This window comes from Haliotis rubra, unplaced genomic scaffold, assembly GCF_003918875.1.
Source record: "Haliotis rubra isolate DU_JTF1 unplaced genomic scaffold, ASM391887v1 Scf23, whole genome shotgun sequence".
NCBI classification, from domain to species: Eukaryota; Metazoa; Mollusca; class Gastropoda; order Lepetellida; family Haliotidae; genus Haliotis; species Haliotis rubra.
In genome coordinates, this window is record NW_025766336.1 from 3,682,976 (window position 1) to 3,706,535 (window position 23,560).

The 23,560-nt window shown below is 37.2% G+C and overlaps 1 protein-coding gene across 1 annotated transcript in view; it reads right to left on the bottom strand.

The window, feature by feature from the left end:
• Positions 1-319: 319 nt before the first annotated feature.
• LOC124278019 (ankyrin repeat and fibronectin type-III domain-containing protein 1-like) overlaps positions 320-23,560 on the bottom strand; it is a 182,884-nt gene continuing 159,643 nt past the window's right edge. The window contains 20 exon segments of the mRNA XM_046713754.1: positions 320-2,356; positions 2,621-2,721; positions 2,999-3,178; positions 3,464-3,585; positions 3,822-3,947; positions 3,949-3,986; positions 4,254-4,472; positions 4,753-4,866; positions 5,018-5,153; positions 5,322-5,421; positions 5,582-5,695; positions 5,894-6,082; positions 6,419-6,532; positions 6,867-6,945; positions 7,278-7,411; positions 9,564-9,667; positions 11,460-11,538; positions 17,807-17,914; positions 18,922-19,073; positions 21,527-21,631. Of these exon segments, the coding sequence (XP_046569710.1) occupies positions 1,634-2,356; positions 2,621-2,721; positions 2,999-3,178; positions 3,464-3,585; positions 3,822-3,947; positions 3,949-3,986; positions 4,254-4,472; positions 4,753-4,866; positions 5,018-5,153; positions 5,322-5,421; positions 5,582-5,695; positions 5,894-6,082; positions 6,419-6,532; positions 6,867-6,945; positions 7,278-7,411; positions 9,564-9,667; positions 11,460-11,538; positions 17,807-17,914; positions 18,922-19,073; positions 21,527-21,631 (3,037 nt within the window). The 3' untranslated portion in view covers positions 320-1,633.

The window sequence follows — 23,560 nt, forward strand, 5'->3', positions numbered from 1 at the left end:
TGTCACTTATTATCATGGCAATATTGTTGGACAACTCCATTTATGAACAGGGTGATTATGTTTGGTGCTTCATGAATATTGTCACAATTCCCCCACATTTGGCTGTAATGCACTCATCTCGCACATTTGGAGCAGTTAAGAGGGATAGCAATATTTGGATGAACAACTTGCTTGGTAAAGGTGTCAGAACATACACTGAAACGTCACTCACTTTAATAAAGTTGTTCCTCCATATATTGTTTACCTTCCTAAACTAACACGTGCTGGTTTGTTCCATCCAGACCTTATTATGATTCAGCAAACAAAACAGACAGGTGTATTCATGACTCATGTTGTTTATTGATGATAATCAATTAGAATGAAGACCAGAATGCACTGATCATGATGATCACAGACATATGAAAGACGTCGTTCAACAACAATAAATAGACCATGTTGTGCAGGCAATATACATGTGCACAAGGGAGACCACTCTCACAGGGGGGACCACTCACTCAGGAGCAGGGTAAACCGGGTCACTTTTCTTTCTTCCTACGACTGTAGAAAATCCAAAACCAAAAATCTGTCCATAACCAACTGATTGTGGCTAGTGAACATCTAAAAATTTGATTCAATTTTTAAATAATTAAATTCCTAAACAGAACAATAGGTAAGAATTAGGAGTAAATGAGAGAAAAAATCTCTTGTAGTTACTGTCAGATTCTGTTCTGCGACATGGAATATTTTGGCTACAATTTGAGCATCTGTTATTGACGGCACATTTTTGCAGGTGAATCTACCCACAGACTCAAACTAACTGGAATGGCTTGCTGTTCAATAAATACCTAAAATAATATTCAAAAACTTTTAAAATAACTTAACAACCTTGCATAATTTGCAATAAAATGTTTTTGCATAAATTTATAAAGCAAAACCTTAAGGTTAAGATAAGTCTTCAGGAAAGTACTGATCAAACATTTCTTGCAGGGCATACAAACACTCACACAGAGCTATGAAACACTGTATCACATTCTTCTTTGTTTGGTATAAATATCTATCACTTTCTACACTCTGTGGCAACATATATACAAATACATCTAAATATATACAATGTCAGTGAACATTTCTGTCCATGTCGGTTTGTACAGATGAAACACTTACACATGCTTGATTGTCGTTACAGAACATTAGTTTGCATACTAAATGCTGTTGAGTATTCTAGCAGAGACATTCATGACCAGAATTATGCCAACACAAATAAACAACACTTGACTTCATTACAATTCATGAAAATGGGTGAACACCTTGTGGATGGGTGCGGGGATGAATGAAATAAAGCCAAGGACCGTGAAGATTTTGACCATTTGTTCAGTTTTGATTTACAAATTCAAAAATTTGAATTTTTTGAAAGTTAATTCAGATTGGTAATGTCCAGCTGTTCACGATTGTCAAGTGTCTAAAGTAACACATTCAAAAACTGACTATATACAAATGGTACAGGACCAACATCATGTAGCACTTTATGAAGGAGCACTGTGATTACACCTGTGGGCACAACCAGGTCAATGTGACCTGCGTCCACAGTTTCATCCTTAGTGTGAATACACACATCATCTGAACAAGGATCCAGTGAGAAATGGACCATTGGAACACATTACACAGCCGTCGCATGGCCCTGTTGGATTGCTGCTAGAACGTTATTCCGTAAACGTACATACAGACGACCTTTGGTCCAGGGGTTCTGAAGCTGCAAGGGGACATAATCGTCTCTAAGCACACGTTCCCTTGCACCAATTACAGCCACCAAACAGAAGTCACTCAGTTGATCCTCTGTGTACAGAGGTCCATCAATACCACGTGTAATGATGGCCTTGTTGAGTTGTCTCACGACTAGATTAATCACATCCCGAGCTGATGTCTTTGTGGTCACATGAAGCTTAACACTCACACCTTTAGAGAGTCCTGTCTCGTACGCAGCGTACACACGCAGTACACCGGAACATGGAGCATGACTAGATGACCCTGCTTCACTTTCGCTCGACTGTCCGGGAACGTCGTCATTCGGGTCATAGAACTTGGCAATCTTACGATTGTCCTTGCCGACACTGATCTCATTGGAATCACAGGAGAAGGCGGAGGAGGAATTGTTATTGTCCGGGATCCGAGATCGCCGTTCTGGTTCTGGAGTGTCGTTGTCGTCACAGTACTGGGAGATGGCTGCTAGGGGAATGCCACCACGGGTAGTTTTGTCCCGGGCATAGGTGATAATGTCCATCACCCAGCGTACACTCTTCCAGATCTTATCCAGCGTCTGCTGCAGCTGTACCATGACGTCCACACGAACTCTAGCAGTGCTCAGCTCATCACTGGAGAATGCCTGGTGATGACAAAGCAATACATGAGAACAGGGGTATGACAAAATAAAATTTATAAAGGGCATTTGAAGCAGTTCTATTGATTCATAAAAATTCAAATTTATATTGCTTATGTATAAACTAATAAAAGACATTTTTGCCAAACAAGATGTCTCAACCACTTGAGACCATTTTAGAATTGTAAAAATAAAGAAGTATTACACACACTTCATCTCAGTTGTAATGGTGACAACATTTATTGAATACCCATGGCGTGATCTGCTTACCTCTCGATGAGCCTGTTGTGCTAGGTTGACATCCATCTCAATGATGGATGATAGTCTTGAGTAGCGAGAGATGAACTCAGGATGGTATGTGTAGTAGTTGACTGAAATGATGTACAAGCATATAGTTAGTGTCATAGTCAGGTGTGATTAACAACCTTAACATGGACCACAGTTCTGACACACTAAATCCTACATATATATGTAAATCACATGTGCGGTGATTCTATTCTGTGATATGTACTATTGACTGAAGTGTCCTAAGAGAACATTAACTATCAAGGGAAAAACAGAAAAAACATTCTTGTAGATTTCTTGAAGATCTTCAGTTACATTTCTTTAAAATGAAGAAAGAAAACAGGAAACGTAATGTGTACTCACTCATCTCAAACACCTGCACCGGAAGGAAGGAGAGGTCCTTCTTGTCCGTGAGGTCGTCAGTTTGACCTGGCACGATGCACACTTCCTCAGCAGGGGGCAGCACTAGGATGAAGGACACCTGTGGTGACAGCTCTATCACCTCAAAGTCGTACACACGATGGTCCACATCAGGTGAGATGCCTGAGACAGAAAGGAATGTTACATGAGATACCTTTCAGAAAACATTTTTACAGCAATATCAATATTTTTCAGTCCATTAGAAAGAGGCAATGAAAATATGAGAGTTTGCTTGGACACCAGACAGTTGTTGCCTCAATACACTGACAAATAAGATCTGGGCATCAGAAAACGTAACACAAATGTTTACAAGATTGGAGAGGACATAGGAAGATGGGTCCTTGGCTGAGCCGGATCGGGGTGGCAGGAACCTGTTCTGACCAGAACAGGAAACACACTGATACATACCAAGCATTGAGAGAAGTCTGCGTGATGCCTTGCTGATGCTGGTGCGGAATTCCTGCTGGGTGGAACTTGGCTTCATCACAGATTCATCGGAACCTAGACTCTGCAAATACTCCCACTCCTCTCTGAAAACAATGTGTGGAAGTGTTAAATTTTCTCCTTACACTCATCTGTGTTATGCATTGTCCTCCTAATGAAAAGGATATACTGGAGTACACTAACAGACATGTAAGTCTTTAGAGAAAGTATGCAAGTTACTACCAGGACATCTCTTTCTGGCCCGAACAAGTTACTTCAATCGATGCTTATCCCAAATTACATATCTGAGAAGGAATTGCTGAGTAGGAACCTGACTACATACCTGGATACGTTTGGGCAGTCCCTGATCTTGACATGTGGCAGGACATTGGGCATCTTGTGCTGGACAAGCACCTGCAGCTTCTCCACAGAGACATGGATCTTGAGGTATCCCAGGTACAAGCCTCGGGGAGGGGATGCTGCTCACCTGATGGTACAGGATCATGTCCTGGGGGAACAGAGAGAGAATTGATGATTAGCACACATTACACGGTTACTCGTTACCATACTATTTACCCAACAACTCAAACATGGTAACTTTTTTCAAAAATGTTGGACAATATATTTTCATTACTGTCCTTTTTTACATCACAAAACATATTTTGGAATGGCATTTATGGATGTGAACTTCATTATTATAAGGAACTTATGTTTCAGGATATTTCCTTTTCTCTTTTACAAAACAGTTTTTCCAAAGTTTGGGGGGTAAACTTACCGGTACACTACTAAGGAGTAAACTGTTAGCATCATTTATGTCCATTCCAGCCAACGACTGTCGTCGGGTCAGCTTGCCCAGGGACACCCATTTACCAGATCCAAGGGCGACGAACTTGGTCTCACGAATATGGTTCATAGTGATGAGAACAATGCTGCCATTCGGATCCTTCAGAGGTTTGTGGTAGAACTGACCCAGATCATGAATACCCAAGGAAGACTACAACGAAAAACAAAAAGGATAAGTTAGGTGCCTGACTCTGATGGTGTTGGTTCGAATCCCGGATGGGACTCAACCCAAAAGTAAGAGAATCTGTACTTTACTAAGAAAATAAAATCCCGAATGTAACATATGTTGCAAGGATAAGATACAAAAAAAATTATATGAGACAGATATGTTTACATTTTTTTTACAGGACTTCCATATCTCATGAGGTCAGAAAAGCAGTTCTGGCCCACAATGAAGGCTCAAAGCGAGATATCCAGGCAAGTAAACTCACCTGCAGTGTGGAAGCAGCCTGTAGTAACTTGCTGCGGAAGTGAACTGTTCCTGCACTGTTACTCTTGTCCATGTCGTGACGGAGTGATTTCACATCATCCCATGTACAGGCAATCTGTAAATACAACATGTTTGTTAACAACTTTGCAATCTACAAGTCAATTACCCCACAAAGATATTATGATAAACAAACAACTGTGGTAGAGCTGAAGCAGGAGTTAAGTCACAGTCTTTGACAAAAATATATTGCTGTACCTAATACATACCTTCATCATCCAGTAGAGGTCAGACTGTATAGATGGGCCTGAGAAGTTCTCATCGACCTCTATGATGGGCAGCTGCTCCTCGGACGTGACCAACACTCTGTCCTCATTGTACAGCAGACACGCCATGTACACCCCTCTGACAGACACAAACAAGTCAACATTAGTTTACAAGAAGGTTTGCTGATGCTTTCTACATGAAAAGTGTATTTTGTAATAATAATAACAAATTAATATATATGGAAATAAAATGATACAAATTGATATTCATTTATTTCATAAGCTTCAGATTTAATCGGACATCTACCTCTTGAGACTTTTCTGGAACTTTGGTGCAGAGATGAAGAGGTTCTTGATGCTGATTCGTTTCCGCTGTTGAGGGGAATCGGTCGACCGGTGTCGTGAATCTGGCAATACAAATGGCTTTCATGTGAATCAGGCACAACAAATATCTTGGTATTCAACAATGCAGCAACAATGTATTGGTCCAAGAAGAGATTTAAATACACTACACATTGTCATGTTCATTCATGGCAGTAAGTACTACACTCAATATACATTTCTCACCTTTAAGCTCAGAGGCATCAGATGGTCTTGACTGTTTGACTTGATGGAAGAGGATTTGTAGAGATTGCACTTTGCCGTCTAGACGGGGACTAACACTGTCCACATCACGCCAATCTGGAACACAACGAAAAACAGGATGAGTAAATTATATAATCGTTTACTTCCAACATAAATATTGTTTTAAAAGTTTTAAAACAGGAATGATAATAAGTAAATAAAAGAGTATAAACACTCTAGATGGACACACATGGTACAATGTATTTATTTTTTATGGATAAAAATAATTTTATGAATAAGAATTGCATGACGTACTTGATGGGACAGCACAAGGTGGATTGCTGAGGGTAGACGTCCCACAACCCTTCATATTGCACGCTGATACACGGACATAGTACTGACTTCCTTTCACAAGACCCTGAATCTCAAATGCCAGCTGACGTACATCTTCCACAGTTACCTCCCCTGCTATAGTGGTGAAGTTCTCTGTGTTGCTCCATTCCACTGAAACAATAAGAAGTCAGTGTAATCAGCTGTACACAAGTACACCTTGTACACAGTTACCTAGCATACACTGTCATATAGTCAAAATTAATAACAATAATATTTAATTTTTAACATGTAAGGAAAAACTTTACAGGATTTCCAAAATACTTAGAAATATACATCTTTTTAATATGTATTCAGCAATTTTTATGTGACCATATATTCAACATTACTCAAAAACCAGTCGGAAACTGACACAGTACACAAACTGATAGAGAAATACTGCACTGTGGAAATACATACAGACTGAACATATAAATTTATAGATGATGTTATTGTAAGCTCCAGTCTTACCTCTGTACTTGGTGACTACGGCTCCATTGTGGTTCAGTGGCTCCCCAAAGTTGACTAGTAGAGAGGAGCTACTGGCGACGCTGAGACGGACATTGGTGGGAGCATCTGGAGGCCCTGGAAGAGAAAACACATTAATATTCAGACCATACCAACCAACTATTACCTGAACTTTCAATCTTAGTTCCAAACAGAAGTAGATGTCCACAAAGCATTTTGTGTTCACCCAACTTGACTAAATAATTTCTTACTAAATACCATTAACTATCACTGAGCAATTCAATAACAACTTTTGACAATGTTTACATTACAATGTAATACAAAAGCTTCCACCTGACCGACAACATGCAGCAAGTTTCAGCATTTTCAGCTAAACTGAATTTTCTACTACTCTACTCTCGCACCACACATAGCTGTGAGGATTATAAAAAGTGAAGTTTGTTGTACGTACTTGCATGGTCGTACCCTGCGCGCATTCTCTTCAAAAGTCGGTAGCGGAACTCCCAGTGACTTAGCTGAGTCTCGTTTTCCTGCAATGCAAATAGACATGTCATTGAAAATGCAATGCATGTTTTAATCCAAATAAACATTCATTAGAGAATCATAATGTACCAGTTAAACTAAATCCACACATCATACTTGTAATTCATGACTTTCTAACTCAAGTGACATACATTCATTATATAAAATACATGCATTACAACAGTCACTTGTATTCATTACCAGACGACATTACTCGGAGGGCAGCCGAACACCACTCAGTGCAAATGCCTTTCCTCAAACTCAAATAATTCAATGGACAAAATCCCAAATCCCTCTCTTCTCCTAAAAAATCACAGGCATGATGTCCCAGCATATTTACCTTCTGCTGAGCAGGCGAGATGTTTGCATTTCCCGACGAGCTGTTCAGAACTGCTGCAGTGAAGTCGACAACCTTTTTCTCAGCCTCGGCTATGAGAGCCTCCAGCTTGTCCAGGCGACAGTCACCTTGCTGAACTGCAAGCAAAGACAGGGAAGTCAGGAAATATTGTACATGTTCATAGTGACATTCCTAATAAATGAGTATCTCAGCTGTAGCCTTCCCCCTCCTCCTCATCCCCATCAGCCAATCAGACATGGGAAGCTGACTGGGACAACAGTCAAAGGACCAACACAATAGGGTGTTACTGTACCTGATAATACACTGTGTAAATAAAACACAGGCTAGTTACATGTTTATCTAAATGCTTAAGTTTGGCATGCCTTTGTAGTTTTTTCTCCTAAATCCTTTGTTTTGATTATCATGGTTTATAGTGCATAGTGATCCATGGAAGAATAACAGTGAGGAGAAGGTCAATTCAGAGACCAATAGGTTCTCGGCAGACACAAGTGTTTGAAAACACACCAGCTCCTTTCAGTAAAGGTCAACTCAGACACGAATAAGGTTAAAGACACAAATGTTTGAAAACCAAGTTTTGTTTAAAAAAATTAATGTTGGGCTACCAATAAACAGCATTGATCCTGTTAAGTGTAGTACATTATTGGACAACTTAGGGCAGCAAGGGGTAGGTGTACGATGTAATTATACACAGTCTAGGAAGAGAACAATACACCAATGTCACTACCTTTTCACACCTTTGCACAATTGAAAAATCAAATGGTCACTTTTCAGACATATGTCTATATAACATATAAAAACCATAAAAACATAAATGATTATGGTAGGTTCTGCACTTATTTTTCTGACACACGATCTACAACCTATATACCAATCCCTATTTAGAAGAGCGATATAGATTCCTCAGAATCTTTTCCTACCTGCAACTTTGTCTTTGTGAACAAACACATGAGTTAATTTCTTCTGAAAGGACTGCAGGCTAGGGAACTTCATGATGCAGTTTGCACTAAGTGTGAGGACCATGGGTCTGCTAGGTTTATATATTACTGTCAAGCTTGGGCTTGCTAGATGGACTGATCACATGAGTAGAGGTAAATGGTTGAAACAACACAGCCATTACATATCCAAGCCATAACATAAGGCTGGACAACAAGTATGTTGTTACAGGAGATCCTGGACAATGTCCAGCAGGATCTCAGGTGGGAGGTTATGCTTGGACCTTTAGTAACATGGTATAAGTTATCAAATGGGACTGTGAAAACATACTCTGTTTTAGGTTGAGCTTTGATAAGATTAGTCAAGAGTATAGGGGTTTGAGAGGTCAGAGACTAAATGTGTCTAAGAGTGGAGAAAAGGAAGCTTTATATCAGAATACATGTGGATGTGCTCTAATTTATTTCATTTCTTAACCATTTATTATACCACATCAATATTAAATTCCAAATCTCTATTACTCTTTACTTACTTTAGTTTTCCTTACTTTTTAATTCGGCCTTCCATTTAAATTTCCCTTAATACTCCGTTTCTATTTTTGGGGGTAGTTACACCATTCTTTTAAAATTTCTATTTTTTTGTTCCCCCTCATTTCTTAATAAATGTACTACCCTGACCCGAAATACCTTAGTTGTGCAAGCGACGCTAAATAAAGTAAATAACTAACTAACTATTTCATTTCTATAGGCTGACTCAGACAAGAATGACTAAAATCTGCTAATGTAATGGTCATGTCTGGCAGACATTTTATTTGTGTTTTTGTCTGTTCTCCACATTAAGCAATATTCCTGCTATATGGTGGTGGTCTGTAAATAAGCTAGTCTGGACCAGATAATTCAGTGATTGACATCATGACCAGCGATCTACACAACTGGTATATGGTGACATGTGTCAACCACATTTCTCCTTATGCTACAGATTTTTGTTTAGTTTCATGAAGGACACTACCACCTTGACCTACTGCACTCCTTATAAACAACGGGACAATATAATCATATTTCTTATGTAGACTTCAGTATTATGTTGCAGGTATAATGTACCCACATCCTTTCTAAATGCTGAGAACCCACATGAGTAACAGATGATGATACATCTATTTCAAGTCTTATTGATCAATGTAATTAGCAAACTATCACTCCTACTTGGCCTCCAGTTCTTCCACAATACTTTCTTGTGTATTCATAGATAAAATCAGGACCAGCTTGACTAAATATATCCCAGTACTTCAGACTGACTCCAAGTACGAGTCCATAATTGTCTTGATGTCTACATACTTACATATAGGACTCTCCCTTGCCCCGTGGAAGAGGAGCATTTTGGCCATGGGGATGTTGTTGGTCATGACCGCCACATCCAGGGGGGTCAAACCCTCACTGTTGACACTGCAAATAAAACATTACCTTCAAAACTGGGAGCAAACAACAATAGTGGCCTAATTTCACTGTCATTACACAGCCTATAAGAATTTCTTGTAATGATGAAGACTATTTCCCAAAGAAGATGAAAGATACATCAATCTCTGAAATATAATAGTTTGGAATGAAACAATAGCTAAGAATAAAAATGGTTTAAATATTCTACTATAATGTCAGCTTATCATTAAAAGCAGATTCATAAATTTTTAAAGTTAACCCTGAAACAACAAAGTTTAATGCATTCCTGCTTCAGCTTCTTGACGTCCAAAAGAATTGGTAGGCATGCCCCCCAAAATATTACATACCAACTCTTCACAAGAAACCTAAGCCATAAACATTCCATGATTTTCTTATAGACCCTAAAAATACATTCACTCAAACATAACCCTACATAATATACATAGCACATCTTGCTCAAACACATTAACAACTCGAACACACAAGGTGTTTAAGAGGTATTTGTGAAGAGCTTGATTGCAAGACTATAATAAGTAGTTGTAACCATCACCTATGGTGCTGTATGTATGACAACAAACCTCATATCAACCCTAATATCATAATCTTCTTAGAAATAGCCTTCATATCTTAGGAACTGAGAGGATTATCCACCACTCAGCAGGGCTTATAATACACCTAGAATCCTTTTCCTAATATTACTCAACTCTCAAAGGAATTATTCACAGGAGATCAACTCTATTATCATAGTCACATAAACACATTTCTTCCACTACAGCTAAAAGCATCTGTGAGTTGCTTGTTTTAACATGTTTGATGTCTGTGATGGTCATGGTTGTGATTAACATGTAACTATTTCATAGTTGATTATTAACGTAAGAAACAAAGTGTGTTTAGCATCAACAGATGTGAAATTGTTAGACACCTGGCTATGTATATTATACAAATTGCTTTAGAAAGATCCATGTGGACTAATTCTACATATATTGTCACATTATATGCTGACAGTCCACCTGTGTGAACAATCTTCATGAATAAAGATATACAATAGTTGATTATTAACATGATCATTTTCAGTAACAATCATTAAATTTTCCAAAGACTTTTCCTAAAGAAATATGTATTTCACCAGAAGAAACATCAAACAGACGAGAAAAAAAATAAAATTCCCAAAGCAATTTCAATACAGAACTAGGTATCATCATACAAAACAATGTTAGTGCTAAGGTGATCGTGACTCCCATGTCTAAACATAGACTTACGATAGTCTTAGTGCTAAGGTTGTTTTGTGCAACGGCACCCCAATCTGTACTAAACTACAGCTGTAAAAGTGTCTCTTCATGTGTCACTTGCTTTATGCCTCTCAACTTGTCATGTTGATAAAGACCATCTTCAAACTGATAAATTTTATGACCTGCTGAGCTGATACTGTCAAGGCTCTTGGCAAATATTTGACTGTGTCCCTATCTCATATCTTACTAGATTATAAGCCCTGAGACCTCAGGCAAAATCTCCATACATACATACCTGTACACCTGTGAGCTCATATGTCTGTAGAATAGGTACACCTGTCTTTTTACATCTGTCATGGTATACACTTCCTTTTAATATTTTCCTACTTCATAACAGAGTCCTTTCAACTCTTCAATTATTAAATATTCTTGAATCTGCAATTCTTTCTGCTGACAAATAATTCATCCCAAAACAGATATCCAGTCTACATGACTAAATACAAAGACAGGAACGTCTGGATATTTGAATGTGTTATTTTATCAAAAACATTTTGCAAATGCTCGGCACACACCTGTTAAGCTCAACTCCTCCAGTGTCCAATATAGCCCTGACCACATCAATGTCCTGTTGTTCCACAGCATCAAACAGCGCTGCAATGACACAAACCTCGACATTAAACAGTGCATCAGCATCGCAAGCTTTAACATTAAACAAGTCTGTGTTAATTGTTTTGGACACAAATATTACAAGCATGTCACCATTTTGTATTGATGTTCTCAACAGTTTGAATTTGTTCCTTTTGGGGCACACAGTGGGGAACAATTTGTCAAACACTTGAGAAATATTTAAGATCTAATAACAATTTCAATCACATAATTTAAACATATTTTCACTAAAGTATATGAAAATCAACTGATAATCACACAAATCCTCCAGCTAATATCACTCCATGACTCATAATCCATGACACATTCGTAAGATAACAATGAAGGTTGAAGCTAACGAATGGATTGTATAAGCCAAGCTACAGTGAGTGAGTTAAATTTTCACGTCCTCTCACAAGCCCCATCGGCAGTATTTCAGCCATATCATGACTAGAGCCAAGCTAGGTGTGTGTATACAAGAACTATATATATATATATATTGAACTAAAAATATGACATCATGAAGTTTAGAACAGTATCTAATATTTGAGGTTTGATCTTACACATATACAAGTTGCTATATAGCACTGTAAAACATAACCATGTTGAAAACACATTTCAATTCAAAGAATATACATGTAGTAATTTGTTCACACTTCAGACCAATGTCTGTGATACCAAATTATTGCTAAGCAGCCAATAACATGAGAAAAAGGGATGTTTGGCACAGAAATCTTGGAATATATCAATAATATTTTTATGATTTCTTTAAATTGATATCAGAAATGATTGTCAGACCTCTGTGATTAACTTCAAATAGTAAACAATGAAACTAAAAGCTGCCATGTTGAAATACAACCGTGACATTTGAAATGCATAGAAAGTATTTTGATTTGGCATTTTGTATTTAGCAACATCAACACTATCCCCATGCTGATATGACACAACTACATGGGAAGAAAGTACTCAATCTGTTCTTAACACGAATTCTCACCAACATAAAAATTTAAATTAAAATGCAGTACAAGTCCTCACCTTAAAATAGATTTGGAATTAACAGTATAAAATCCTCCAGGAAAACACTTAATTATCAGCCTGGCGCTAAGGCTTCCGGCAAGGTGTACTCCAATCTCAAATGCTGATCGCTTTCAAATGCGACAATCACCTCACCTGCAACGGCCTCTCAGACAAGTTGTTCAACAAACACGTCCAATACGAGAGAAATTTACACAGGATAACCTCTGTTGCTCCAAAAGTAAACGTCCCCCTGCCTGGCTGAGACAGTTCGTATTATACACTGTATGAGAGTGCTAACAGACCCTGAGTGTAGCAAACAGCTCTAGCCTGAGGGTGTGTTCACAACAGAGCTAGGTATGCTTCTACCTCACAGCCCAATCCTAGGCTTATATCACCTGTCGTTAAACTCCCTTTGATGTCATAATATGGCTATCTAGAACCCTTTGTCTATCATCATTGGCAGATCATCAGAACAATATACATGCTGGCGGTGCCAGAAGGATTAATTCATAGCTAAACTTGACAAGAGGGAATGTATTTATTAGTGCATATGACATAACGGGTACCTAATTGATATGTAATTAGACTTGTTAATTGTTTTTGATTACTGTCACAATAATTAGCGTGAGGACAGGTACTATTTACCAGTCTACTACACATCCTGGTAACAAATATAAACAAGTTTGATATTTTGATAAATATGGATCATCATCAATAAATACACATTATGCCAGAAACACATTGAAACTCAAAATCATCATCATCGATAGACACACATTATGTCAGAAAGCGCACGTTAAATCTCCCTATCCTCATCATAAAATACTTTTCCTAAGGCTAAACCAATTTTATTTCTTGATTTACGGATCTGCCTGTCATATTTTTTCAAGAATAAGAAAAAAATTAAAATTAATTTTCCCCGCTCAAAAAATAAAATCCTCATGTTTTCATTGGCCAAAAATGTAAACTTGCCCCATATACGCTTCATGAATTGCCAAAAGGAAAATACTTTGAGTATTTATAAGGAATATTACTTTGACTGGTGATTTTATTTTATTTTTTTCCCTCCTGCCTTTAGGTTTTCAGAGGACAGAAATCCGTAAAACAAGAAATAAAATTGGTCTGGCCTAATTAAAGCATCAAATTAAACTAACACAGTAAGTGATCAGAAGTATAACTGTTGATAATAAAAGGTTTTATAATTGATTGTAATTCAGGATTTCTGAGTTTACAGTAAATTAAGGGGAAAAAACTGAATGATTGTCCAAATTTCATGTCAAATGGAATCTTCATACCTCTGCCACATTCATAGTAACCTTGACAACATACAAGACAGATAATCATCCACTTTCTGAACATCTAGCAAAAAACATGATCTCATGTGGAAATCATAGCTCATACTACTTATAAAGAAGTTGTATATCCATAGAACTCTCCCCATTGTTCATCACACCATAACACGAAAATGCCACTCAAAGAAGGAAGAATATATAATTCATCACTTTTGTGTTCATGACCAACTAACAAGACTTTTTTCATCGTAACTACATTCATTGTATGATATGTTTGCATTTGAATATGATTTAAACTTATTTTATCTCAATTAGTTGTTAGGAGGTTCTTCAAAAGCTGTAACAGTTTGCCAATAGTGACAGTAATATAGAGATACATTCAACAGCCTCCATTTAAATACATTATAAAGGAAACATACATTATCTCTTTGTCAACAAGGACTCTCTAAATAGCAGGTTGACGGGAAAGCCAATGCCTCATCAGCATTCGTAGTACCCCTGACCAGAGAGGAATGTCACATCAGACAGGTGATTAGACCAATTGCAATCAGTAGGCCAGCAGAATGTCACGACCTCTTGTATCTACAGGTACAGCACGCTCCAACAGAGAAAGGGGCTTTACTTGGATTAGATCCTGTACGGTGTTGTCTTAGTGTCTGTGTATTCTGTGGGGATATTTTTAAAGCGATGGACTTTTAAATAGGTGGTTGTTATACACCGAATGGCAGTTTGAGATATTTTACCTTTAAATTAATGCAGGTATTGTTATAGTGTTAATTTATGAATACTGCATTTTCGAGCACCAAACTAGGATTTATATCAAATGTTATTTGTGATGGTGCTTCTTGAAATAGAGATTGTAATTTAAGCAAATAATTATCAGAGATACGTCACATTGATGCAGTAAGATTTGACTTGGAGTTGATGGAAATTGTACATTTTGATGATTTACTTAAGTTTATTAGAGTTTCATTAATTTCATTGTCTCATTTTATTAATTTCACAGTCTCTTGCAATAACTGTGATTTTATAACTGCTTCAACTGACATAAACATTTTACAGAGTTACTTCCCATGCATTGATACAGTCTGTAGTAAACAGATATAACAACTTTACTTCATACAAAATCTATTTGGATTGTTCTCAACACAACTGAACTTACCTGCTTTAATGGAAAAGGATACTGAAGTGTTTTATGGGCAACTTTTGCATGACCCATGTGCCATGAAACCATAATATGGAACTACTAAGTTAAAAGTTGTTGAATCAAAATATTTTCAGCTGAGTAATTAAAGAATTCCTTCCAGATAAAGCCTAACATTCTTTGAAAGACATTTCCCAAAATAATCTTTATCTGAAACTAATCAGAAACGTTAAAATCAGAATTCAAGAATCACAAACTTCTGCAATATTTTAACTCTCTTTCAACACCTTCTCAAATGCTGAGATTTTTTAAGGTTTTAACAGAACCTGCATGGGATAATAATTAGAAATTAGGATATTCCAAGAATGTAATCATGCATGGGTGAGACCAGACTAAAACCACTACAGACATATCCCACAATGCACCGGGTAGCCCTACAGCTAAGGCCTGTACTGAGTGTAGCCATGAAACACTTAAACATCATAATGAACTTCCAGTAATGTAATTATCCCCTGCTAATGTTCTTATTAATCTAACTACGGAACCTTCATGAGTTTTAAAGCAGCATATCGTGGCTGTCATTCAGAATGTCAGACTTTTGCAATAGTTGTCGATTCAGGGTCAGTGGCTGGTTAATTTAGTTAAGGAGAAAGCCAGATTGCAGATTTATTTTGAGCCACTTTAACGAGAAAAAGATTCTGAAGAAAATGATGATGTCAGTTATGTCATGGACATATTTTAAGGGCACTGATGCTGAAAATATGTCAGGATTTTTAAAGAGAGAAAATTAAAAATTACTATGTTATTATAAAAGAATGTCTTAAAGAGACACTAAATATAATTGTATAATTATATTTCAAAGCAAAAGTATTTTTCTAAGTGTTCTATTTTGTTGGGCTAAAATTTAAGCAGATATTAAAAATCAAAGCGATTACATTTAATCACATAAGTAATAAGTACAGTCCATCCCCTCATAGTACAAGATTAAAGCTGCTTTATCTCTTTATCTGTTCATAATGCTCATGACAGTCATGCACTTTATATCTGTTCATTACATGAAACTGTCATTCACAGACATTTTATCATTTGCATGATTAGTTTGTGGTATTTAGATGACTGAGATTAAGTATGATCTTTGAAATGTATCCAGGAACTCCAGGAGTTATCAAGATTCCCATGTCAACTGAATAAATCTTTGTATTCTTAGACTCCAGATACATTTGACATAATCCATCAATCACATTGTCACAAGCAGTCGTAAAATCATACCACATGCACAGCACACATTAATAAAACATATTTGCCATTCCCCAAAATTCTTCTTCAAAGCAAACTGTATATCAAATTAGGTAAGAGAAACTGAAACAAATTATCAAAGACCTCAGTTCATTAGTGAAACCCATGAACGTCCCTGCAATGACGACAACCACTATTTCTGCTCCTTCTAGTACATGACCTCGTGTTTATTTATCGTTATGATGAAAAGACCAGCACAACAAGGGCCTGGTATGAAACTTATACTATAATGTCAAATTATTCCTAACTTAATATCTAAATTTAGCATTTTTTTCTCACAAAAATAGTACAAAGTAGTTATTGCTGAGTTAGCAATCTACCACAGTGAGTTGGCAGCGCTTGAAATGGACAATTCCTTGCCAAAAGAGTGCTCTATTTCAGGATTAAACTACTAGACTGTCGAGTTTCACCAGAGGCTGTTGGCCCCCTTGATTGCAAAACAGTAACTTTCTGTAATTAAAAGTGACAGAATATAGCGACTGAATGAGGTGGGCTACTCCTTTGCCAGTGTAAGCTTTCTGATCAAACAAATCCTTGAAACAAGCACCAAAGTACACAGCACTTATGAGAATGGTTTACTGGAAGCGAAATGTCATTATTCAATGCAAAACTCTGAAGGGATAGTTGAGCGTTCTCTAGGTTATGCTAATCAATTATGCTGCTCAGTCGGTCACAAAGGCATCTCTCTTATCTTACTTAACTTGTAAAAGTTAGAGGAAAAACACACATGCACACACAAGAGTTGTCATCACTGTTCGATAGATTCGTTTGTTTGTTTTTTTATGCTGCACTCAGCAATATTCCAACAGCCTGTAAATAATCGAGTCCAGATCAGACAATCCAGTTACCAACAACATGAGCATGATCTACGCAATTGGGATATGATGACATGTGTCAAGCAAGTCAGCAAGCCTGACCACCCAATCCTGTCAGTCGCCTCTTATGACAAGCATGGGTTCCTCAAGACCAATTCTTACTCAGATCTTCAAGGGTCACTACTGTTTGATAGAGATTCATGAACATCATGACGTAGCTGGATATAGTCAGAATTGTACAATGGACTCTGCTTTTATGGTTATGGAAACGGTTTAGTAGCTTTTATTAAAAGTACTCATACTTTCAATATTTGTTTGAATTCATACAAATATAAGAAGATTTCATCTGATATGCACATGAAAGAGGACTTGCCTAATGATTACTTTGTAATGTTAAACTCGTTAAGTTAAATGTAAAACAGTAAAAAAAATTGTTTATAAAAACTATATTACAAACGTTTTAACACTGTCAAAACTTATATATATTTATGTTCATCACATAATCTTTTAAGTCAAATCAAATTGGTTTATTATCAATTGTTATTTTTTGTGTTTGGTAAGGTAATTGTTTTCTGTAAATATGTTACATATTTAAGTCGCAAAAATATGTTTCGATAGTGGTGGAGAGCATCTGCTGTTACCAATGTCTAATGGGTGATGAGTGACGTCTGCAGGTATGTTTCACTGTTTACAAAGACTTCTGCACTTACCATGGATGTCATAACATGACCGTCTATCCTTTTCACTGCGTCGACGTTCCATCTTTGCAGGTGATAAACTCTCAAGGTCACTACTTGAACCCTTCTTTCTCGGTGTCACTAGAATAAAATCAGCAACTTTGAAATTTAGAATTATCAATGTAGAATTCATGGACTAATCCTGTATAATAGTTTCATCAGGAGAGTGTTACAGCACAGCATGACACCTATAAAACAGGTATGGTGCCATCGCTTAAGTGTTGTAATTAAGAAAGAAGTTGGATTCAAACCTATAGCTTTGGCTTGGCACGTCTAGTTGAAGCAGCTTAGACTACTAGGCTACCAATGCCACCTTTTGTCACAAGAATTCACAGAACCATTCTTAACGCTACTGAAATAATAATAACTTCCACTTCATCACCAAGAATGGTGAAGCTATACTGAAGTTCCCTCAGTACCATTACCAGTTCTGGAATACAAGGACATGTCAAACTTATAGCTTCGCTTTATTGACTGTCTGTTATGTTCCAATGTTCTTCCGGACATAACAGAATGGTGATGGGAGAATGATTGAAAGAAAAACTTAAATACCCTTGGATTTGTAAAAAAACAACCATTGCTTCCAGTGCATAAAACCTTGGTGATGGACCAAGAACTATATTTCCTAACCTTTTCAAAAATCTTCATTATATGAACAAAATATAGGCTATGGAATCCTTATTCTACAGTGATTCCAGGGAGATGACTTCAATAACATCAGCAACTTGACAAGAATTAATATGATGCACTTTGGGTATAAAAGAATGGTGTTTGGAGAATGATTGAAAGAAGGACTGTCTTAAATACTGTGGGATTTTTAAGAAATTAACTTCCAGTGCCTGAAACCTTGGAGATGGACCAAGAACTATACTTTTTTGGACAATATTCTTTTGTACAAAAGACCATCAACTTGATGTGGGAGCCAAAGTGATGCAAGACGGCTATGATACGGACAAACCAGGATTTGAACCCAGAATCATGGATTTCTGACATGTCAAATGAAATGAGTTCCCATGCAAAATGTCAGTGACATCTTCAAACCATGGAGACAATACAAGAATATAACGGGAAATGACATGTCAGCTTACCAACAAGTGACCTTGGCTGCCGATTCGGGGAGGGGCTCGGTGCCCCACCCTTACTGAGGAAGGCTGGGGCACTGGGCGAGGCTGTTAAAGCCGGCATGCCATCCATGGTTAGGTCATCTGTTGTGAATATCTTTATAGTTCGTCCATCACCACTGAAAGAAAGAAAATGGCTGTCAACATTTCACACCAACTTGAAGGTAAATGATGAGAATAATCAAAGGAATGTCTACGTTTTGAGTTCAAGGCTGGGGCTTTTACCACAATGGTTTGGGGCTGTATTCATCATGTGTTAAAGATAACATGCATTTCTGCAAAAGAAAACATTCTCAGGATCTGCTGGCAGGGCCATTATGGATAATGAGATGCAAAGTTTCTGGACCAGAGTGTCTACTGAAGACAACACAGTATCATATGTCATGCACAGAAGATGGTTTTGTAGACTTGAACTTGCAAGCAAAGTGGAAAGCTAATGTTTTGAAAGGGCAAATGTCTTATGATCTTAATAAACTTCTGATAGTGGCATTATCAAAGCTGGCATCACTTTCTAAAATCTTATGTTTATTAAGATCAAAGAGGAACAAGCTGTATGGACTAATTATACTTGCTGGATACACCAAAACATCACATCCACTGCAATGAATAAGTTGTCAATTGATATAACTTATTCCTCCTCGATCTTAATAAACATAAGATATCAGAAAGTGTTAAATACTACCTATAGACATAAAGATTAGGTGCACTTTCAGAATACAGAGTCTACAACCTTTGATAATGATGTCTTGAAAATGTAAATGTCTGATGATCTTAATAATACAACATAAAATCAGAATGTGATACTTCCTAGAGACATAAAGGCTAGATGACACAACCAAGTACCAAGCAACTTTTGCCAATGAGCATTAGCAGTACATGAGATGTTCCAGACATCCCTCCATGCATGAGTAACTACACAGTAAACAACACAACACACATGAAAACCATATTACAACATAATTTTAACCAAAATCTTACCATTTCACATATTGAATATCACTGCTCATTGAATGTAATATTTCAATGTTGAGGACAAGCTGCCATAAACATAATTCTAAATTTTAAACTAACGCAGGTAAATACAGACTGTACTATACGTCATATGAACCTACTGTCACAATGTCATATACTGCTGAAATATCAAAGTAATACTGTAAAACTTTCTGGTACATTGATGAACATTTTCTGAAAGTTGTCATGGAACTCACATTTCTTCAAAGTCAAAATCATCATCTGTGTCCTCATCGTCCTCATCACTCGATTTTACATCCTCCTTATAGCTATCTGACAAACATGGCAACAACCGCCGTGGGGTATACATTTTGGCCATACTTCGTAACATAATTTCCGAATCTATGTACATCTTGATGCCATCACAATCTGGTTTTAACTGAGGGTAGCCAAGGACAGACAATATTTGCATAGTCCCAAGACGCATATTGTCTCACATGAGGCAGGTATTGCTCATATCAATAACATAGCAAACACATAGTCCCGTATACCACAGGGTAACGTGGTGATAAGTAACCATACTCCAGTACCAGGGGGGCTCACGGTCATAAATATCTTAAATTGAGCCCATTGTCTGGGCAGCATTGCCTCATGAATGAGCATATTAGACTCAATATTTAAGACAGTGGCTAACAGAGCGGTACTAAATATTTAATACATACAACTGGATAACCATTGTAACAGGTCTGGAACAGTACTGGCCTAATGGAAGGCTGGTGACTGTAAATAGCCATATGATAGATTTTGATTGAGTTCACTATTAAAAGGGTTGGAGTAATTACACAGCCCTGTGGTACTCCTAGCTTAACTCCATTGAAAGTAGATTAAACCAGTATGGGTCACCGATCTCTGAATGGTGTGTTAAATGTTAAATGATGCATGAGTGGTACACTGAAATGAAATACTGAACAACTCATAAAGAGTTCACATAGCAGGTACAGCTGTTCAGAGCAATATACGATCACACAGGTAGGGTCATGGACATTTTGATTTGGACTCAATTATGTCTGTTACGGTTGTTAACAGCAAAACTGCCATTGAGGGGAATGTCGGTTCAGTAGGCAGATTGTTTATGCATGTATAAACGCATGGCAAAAGTGATGGTTAATGTTTTACAGTGTATCGTTTCTTCAAAACTGTCTTGTTATTGGTCTTGACAACTGGCCTTCCCAACCACCCCAGTGTTAGTGAAACATCCATTATCACAGCATAACTGTTCTTTAAGTTTGGTGTTGACATGTTGAAGGAGGGATTTGTCTTAAATGATACTGAAAAAGTAGTAGGGATCCCATGCCAATACTTGACAGTATGTGAAAACTGAACACAAAATCATTATTTCTTACAACAAACATGCAAGATGTATCACAAACAGTAACTGAATGATTGTAATGCTTATAGTAAAACACAATGAGAACAAAATGGAAAAACAAGGAACATGAAAAACCCAAAGGTACAGCGTGAAGTATATACATGCTAGTGAAGTGAGGGAAAATGAAATCCAGCATGCATGGGATGACCAATCAAAACAACACATTTCCATCAAACAGGATGCAAGTCTCACCAATCAAGGCTGACCGAACGCTGTCGAGAATGTGAGTCTGCGTCCTTCCGATCTTTCTGACTTAGACGACGGGCTAATTTGTAAAAACTTCCCGAACTTTCCAATCTTAAAAGAAGGAAGGAAACATAGATAATTCTCATGAAATATAGACACAAAATATATGGTACACGTTGTCTGAAATGCAAATCATCGGAAAATATTCATGTCCATTTAATAGGCCCATTGGTATGTGGCCATTTCTAAGGAACACTTAACATTTAAATAATGACAACATTATGTGCTAAATTGAATCTAAAATATTTCACATGCCAATGCTGCAAGGAAACGATTATTGCACACTACCTTTTAAAACAAATAAAAAACTTGTCAATAAGTTGAGAGTGCCTACGGCATGTTGTTAGCTCAGGTTCATTAGAAATGAAGGAATCCATTTGGGGTCAATCTTGACTGTTCTTCATGAAGTAACCTCAGTAGAGCAGCAGTGCTAGCAACAAGTGGTAATCACGCCTGATCCAATTCTTACAAAAAAGTTGCAACTCTGAGCTGAGAGCCCCAAAAAACACTACTTCTTCATATTAATCCCAGTGGTAATATCCCTGAAGCCTTTGAAATGATTATTAACTCCACTTTTCATTAAAAAACAAGTCAAAGTCATCAATTTGTTCTTCTGACACTGACAACAGAGACGTCCTTCAAGTGTCGCGTGAGAAATACTGTGTCGTCTGGTGCATGCCTGTTGACCATCTGCTGTTACTGAGCAGATGACAAGAGTATTGAAGTCTCCAGGCTGAAGAACCCCTAGCTGTCAGGGCATGCAATGATAAACACTACAGCCACAGGGGCGACCAGTCTCCAGACACCAGATTCAAGGTATCACCTCCCCCGGAAGCCATGACACAGTAATCTTTGCTGCCAGTCGACAGCCACCCAAGGCACATGGTGATTGTGCCAATCAGAATCACCATAACTGCAGATTTTCCTTGCGCAATTTGTCAAGGTTGCGGACCTTTGTGCCTGTTTCTTTCGCTTTCCAAGTGTGTAAATTCAAGACAAGATAAGGAATGATGTTGACCCAGAGACGCTGGCATTGACATTTAAAGGTTTCTGATAAATGGGGAAGGAAGGAGGTCAATTACACAGCAGATTGGTATATATATATATCTGTCTATATATATACACACAACTATGCTAATCACATTATTGTCACATATTTGGCAACACACCAATGTCAGTAGCATAGAAGTAAAATGGATGATATAGCAATACAGGTACAAAATCCTTTCCACAAAAACATACATAATAGGAAACATTGTACTTCATGTAGTTCATGTGTTTGTCTTAATTTATTACCAAATAAAGAAAGGTACAAATTAAAAACATAATCAATACATTTAAAACTCTAAACTGTTTCATAAATCACAACATTCTCATGATAGAATGTTAATTTCAAATCTGGCGTAATGGAGTAACATATTCAAAATGTCCTTGACAAGTATGAAATTCATATCACAGAAAACTAAGCATTCTTATCACAAGGAAATGTATATACACGAATGTGTGTTGTCTGTGTGAGGGGTATAATACCTGTGTAACACTGAAGGGAACCCAACACACTTACAATGTAGACAATAAGAGGATTATATGAATAATAAACCCTTAGAAACTCTGCAAAGCCTATGGAATCTAAGAAAGACTGACCTTATATGTGAACTCTGTCAGGGGGCCTGTCAAACAATAATCCCCCTAGGAATGTGTTGTAAAGACTGCATGATATTAATGAAACATTAGAATATATACAGGAATTTGAATAAATACCACATTCTCTATAATCAAAGATTCGAAAATAATAATCTAATTTTGATCAAATGTAAGTTCCAAAATCATAACTGTCATCTCTAAATTTGTCATCAAATTGTACAGAATTTGTTTTGGCATGACCCCCTTCAAGAATCTTCCAGTAGTGCTATATTCCATACAACAATAAGTATTACTCATGAGTGAAGGATTACATTATGGCAGGGGCTTTCATGTCAG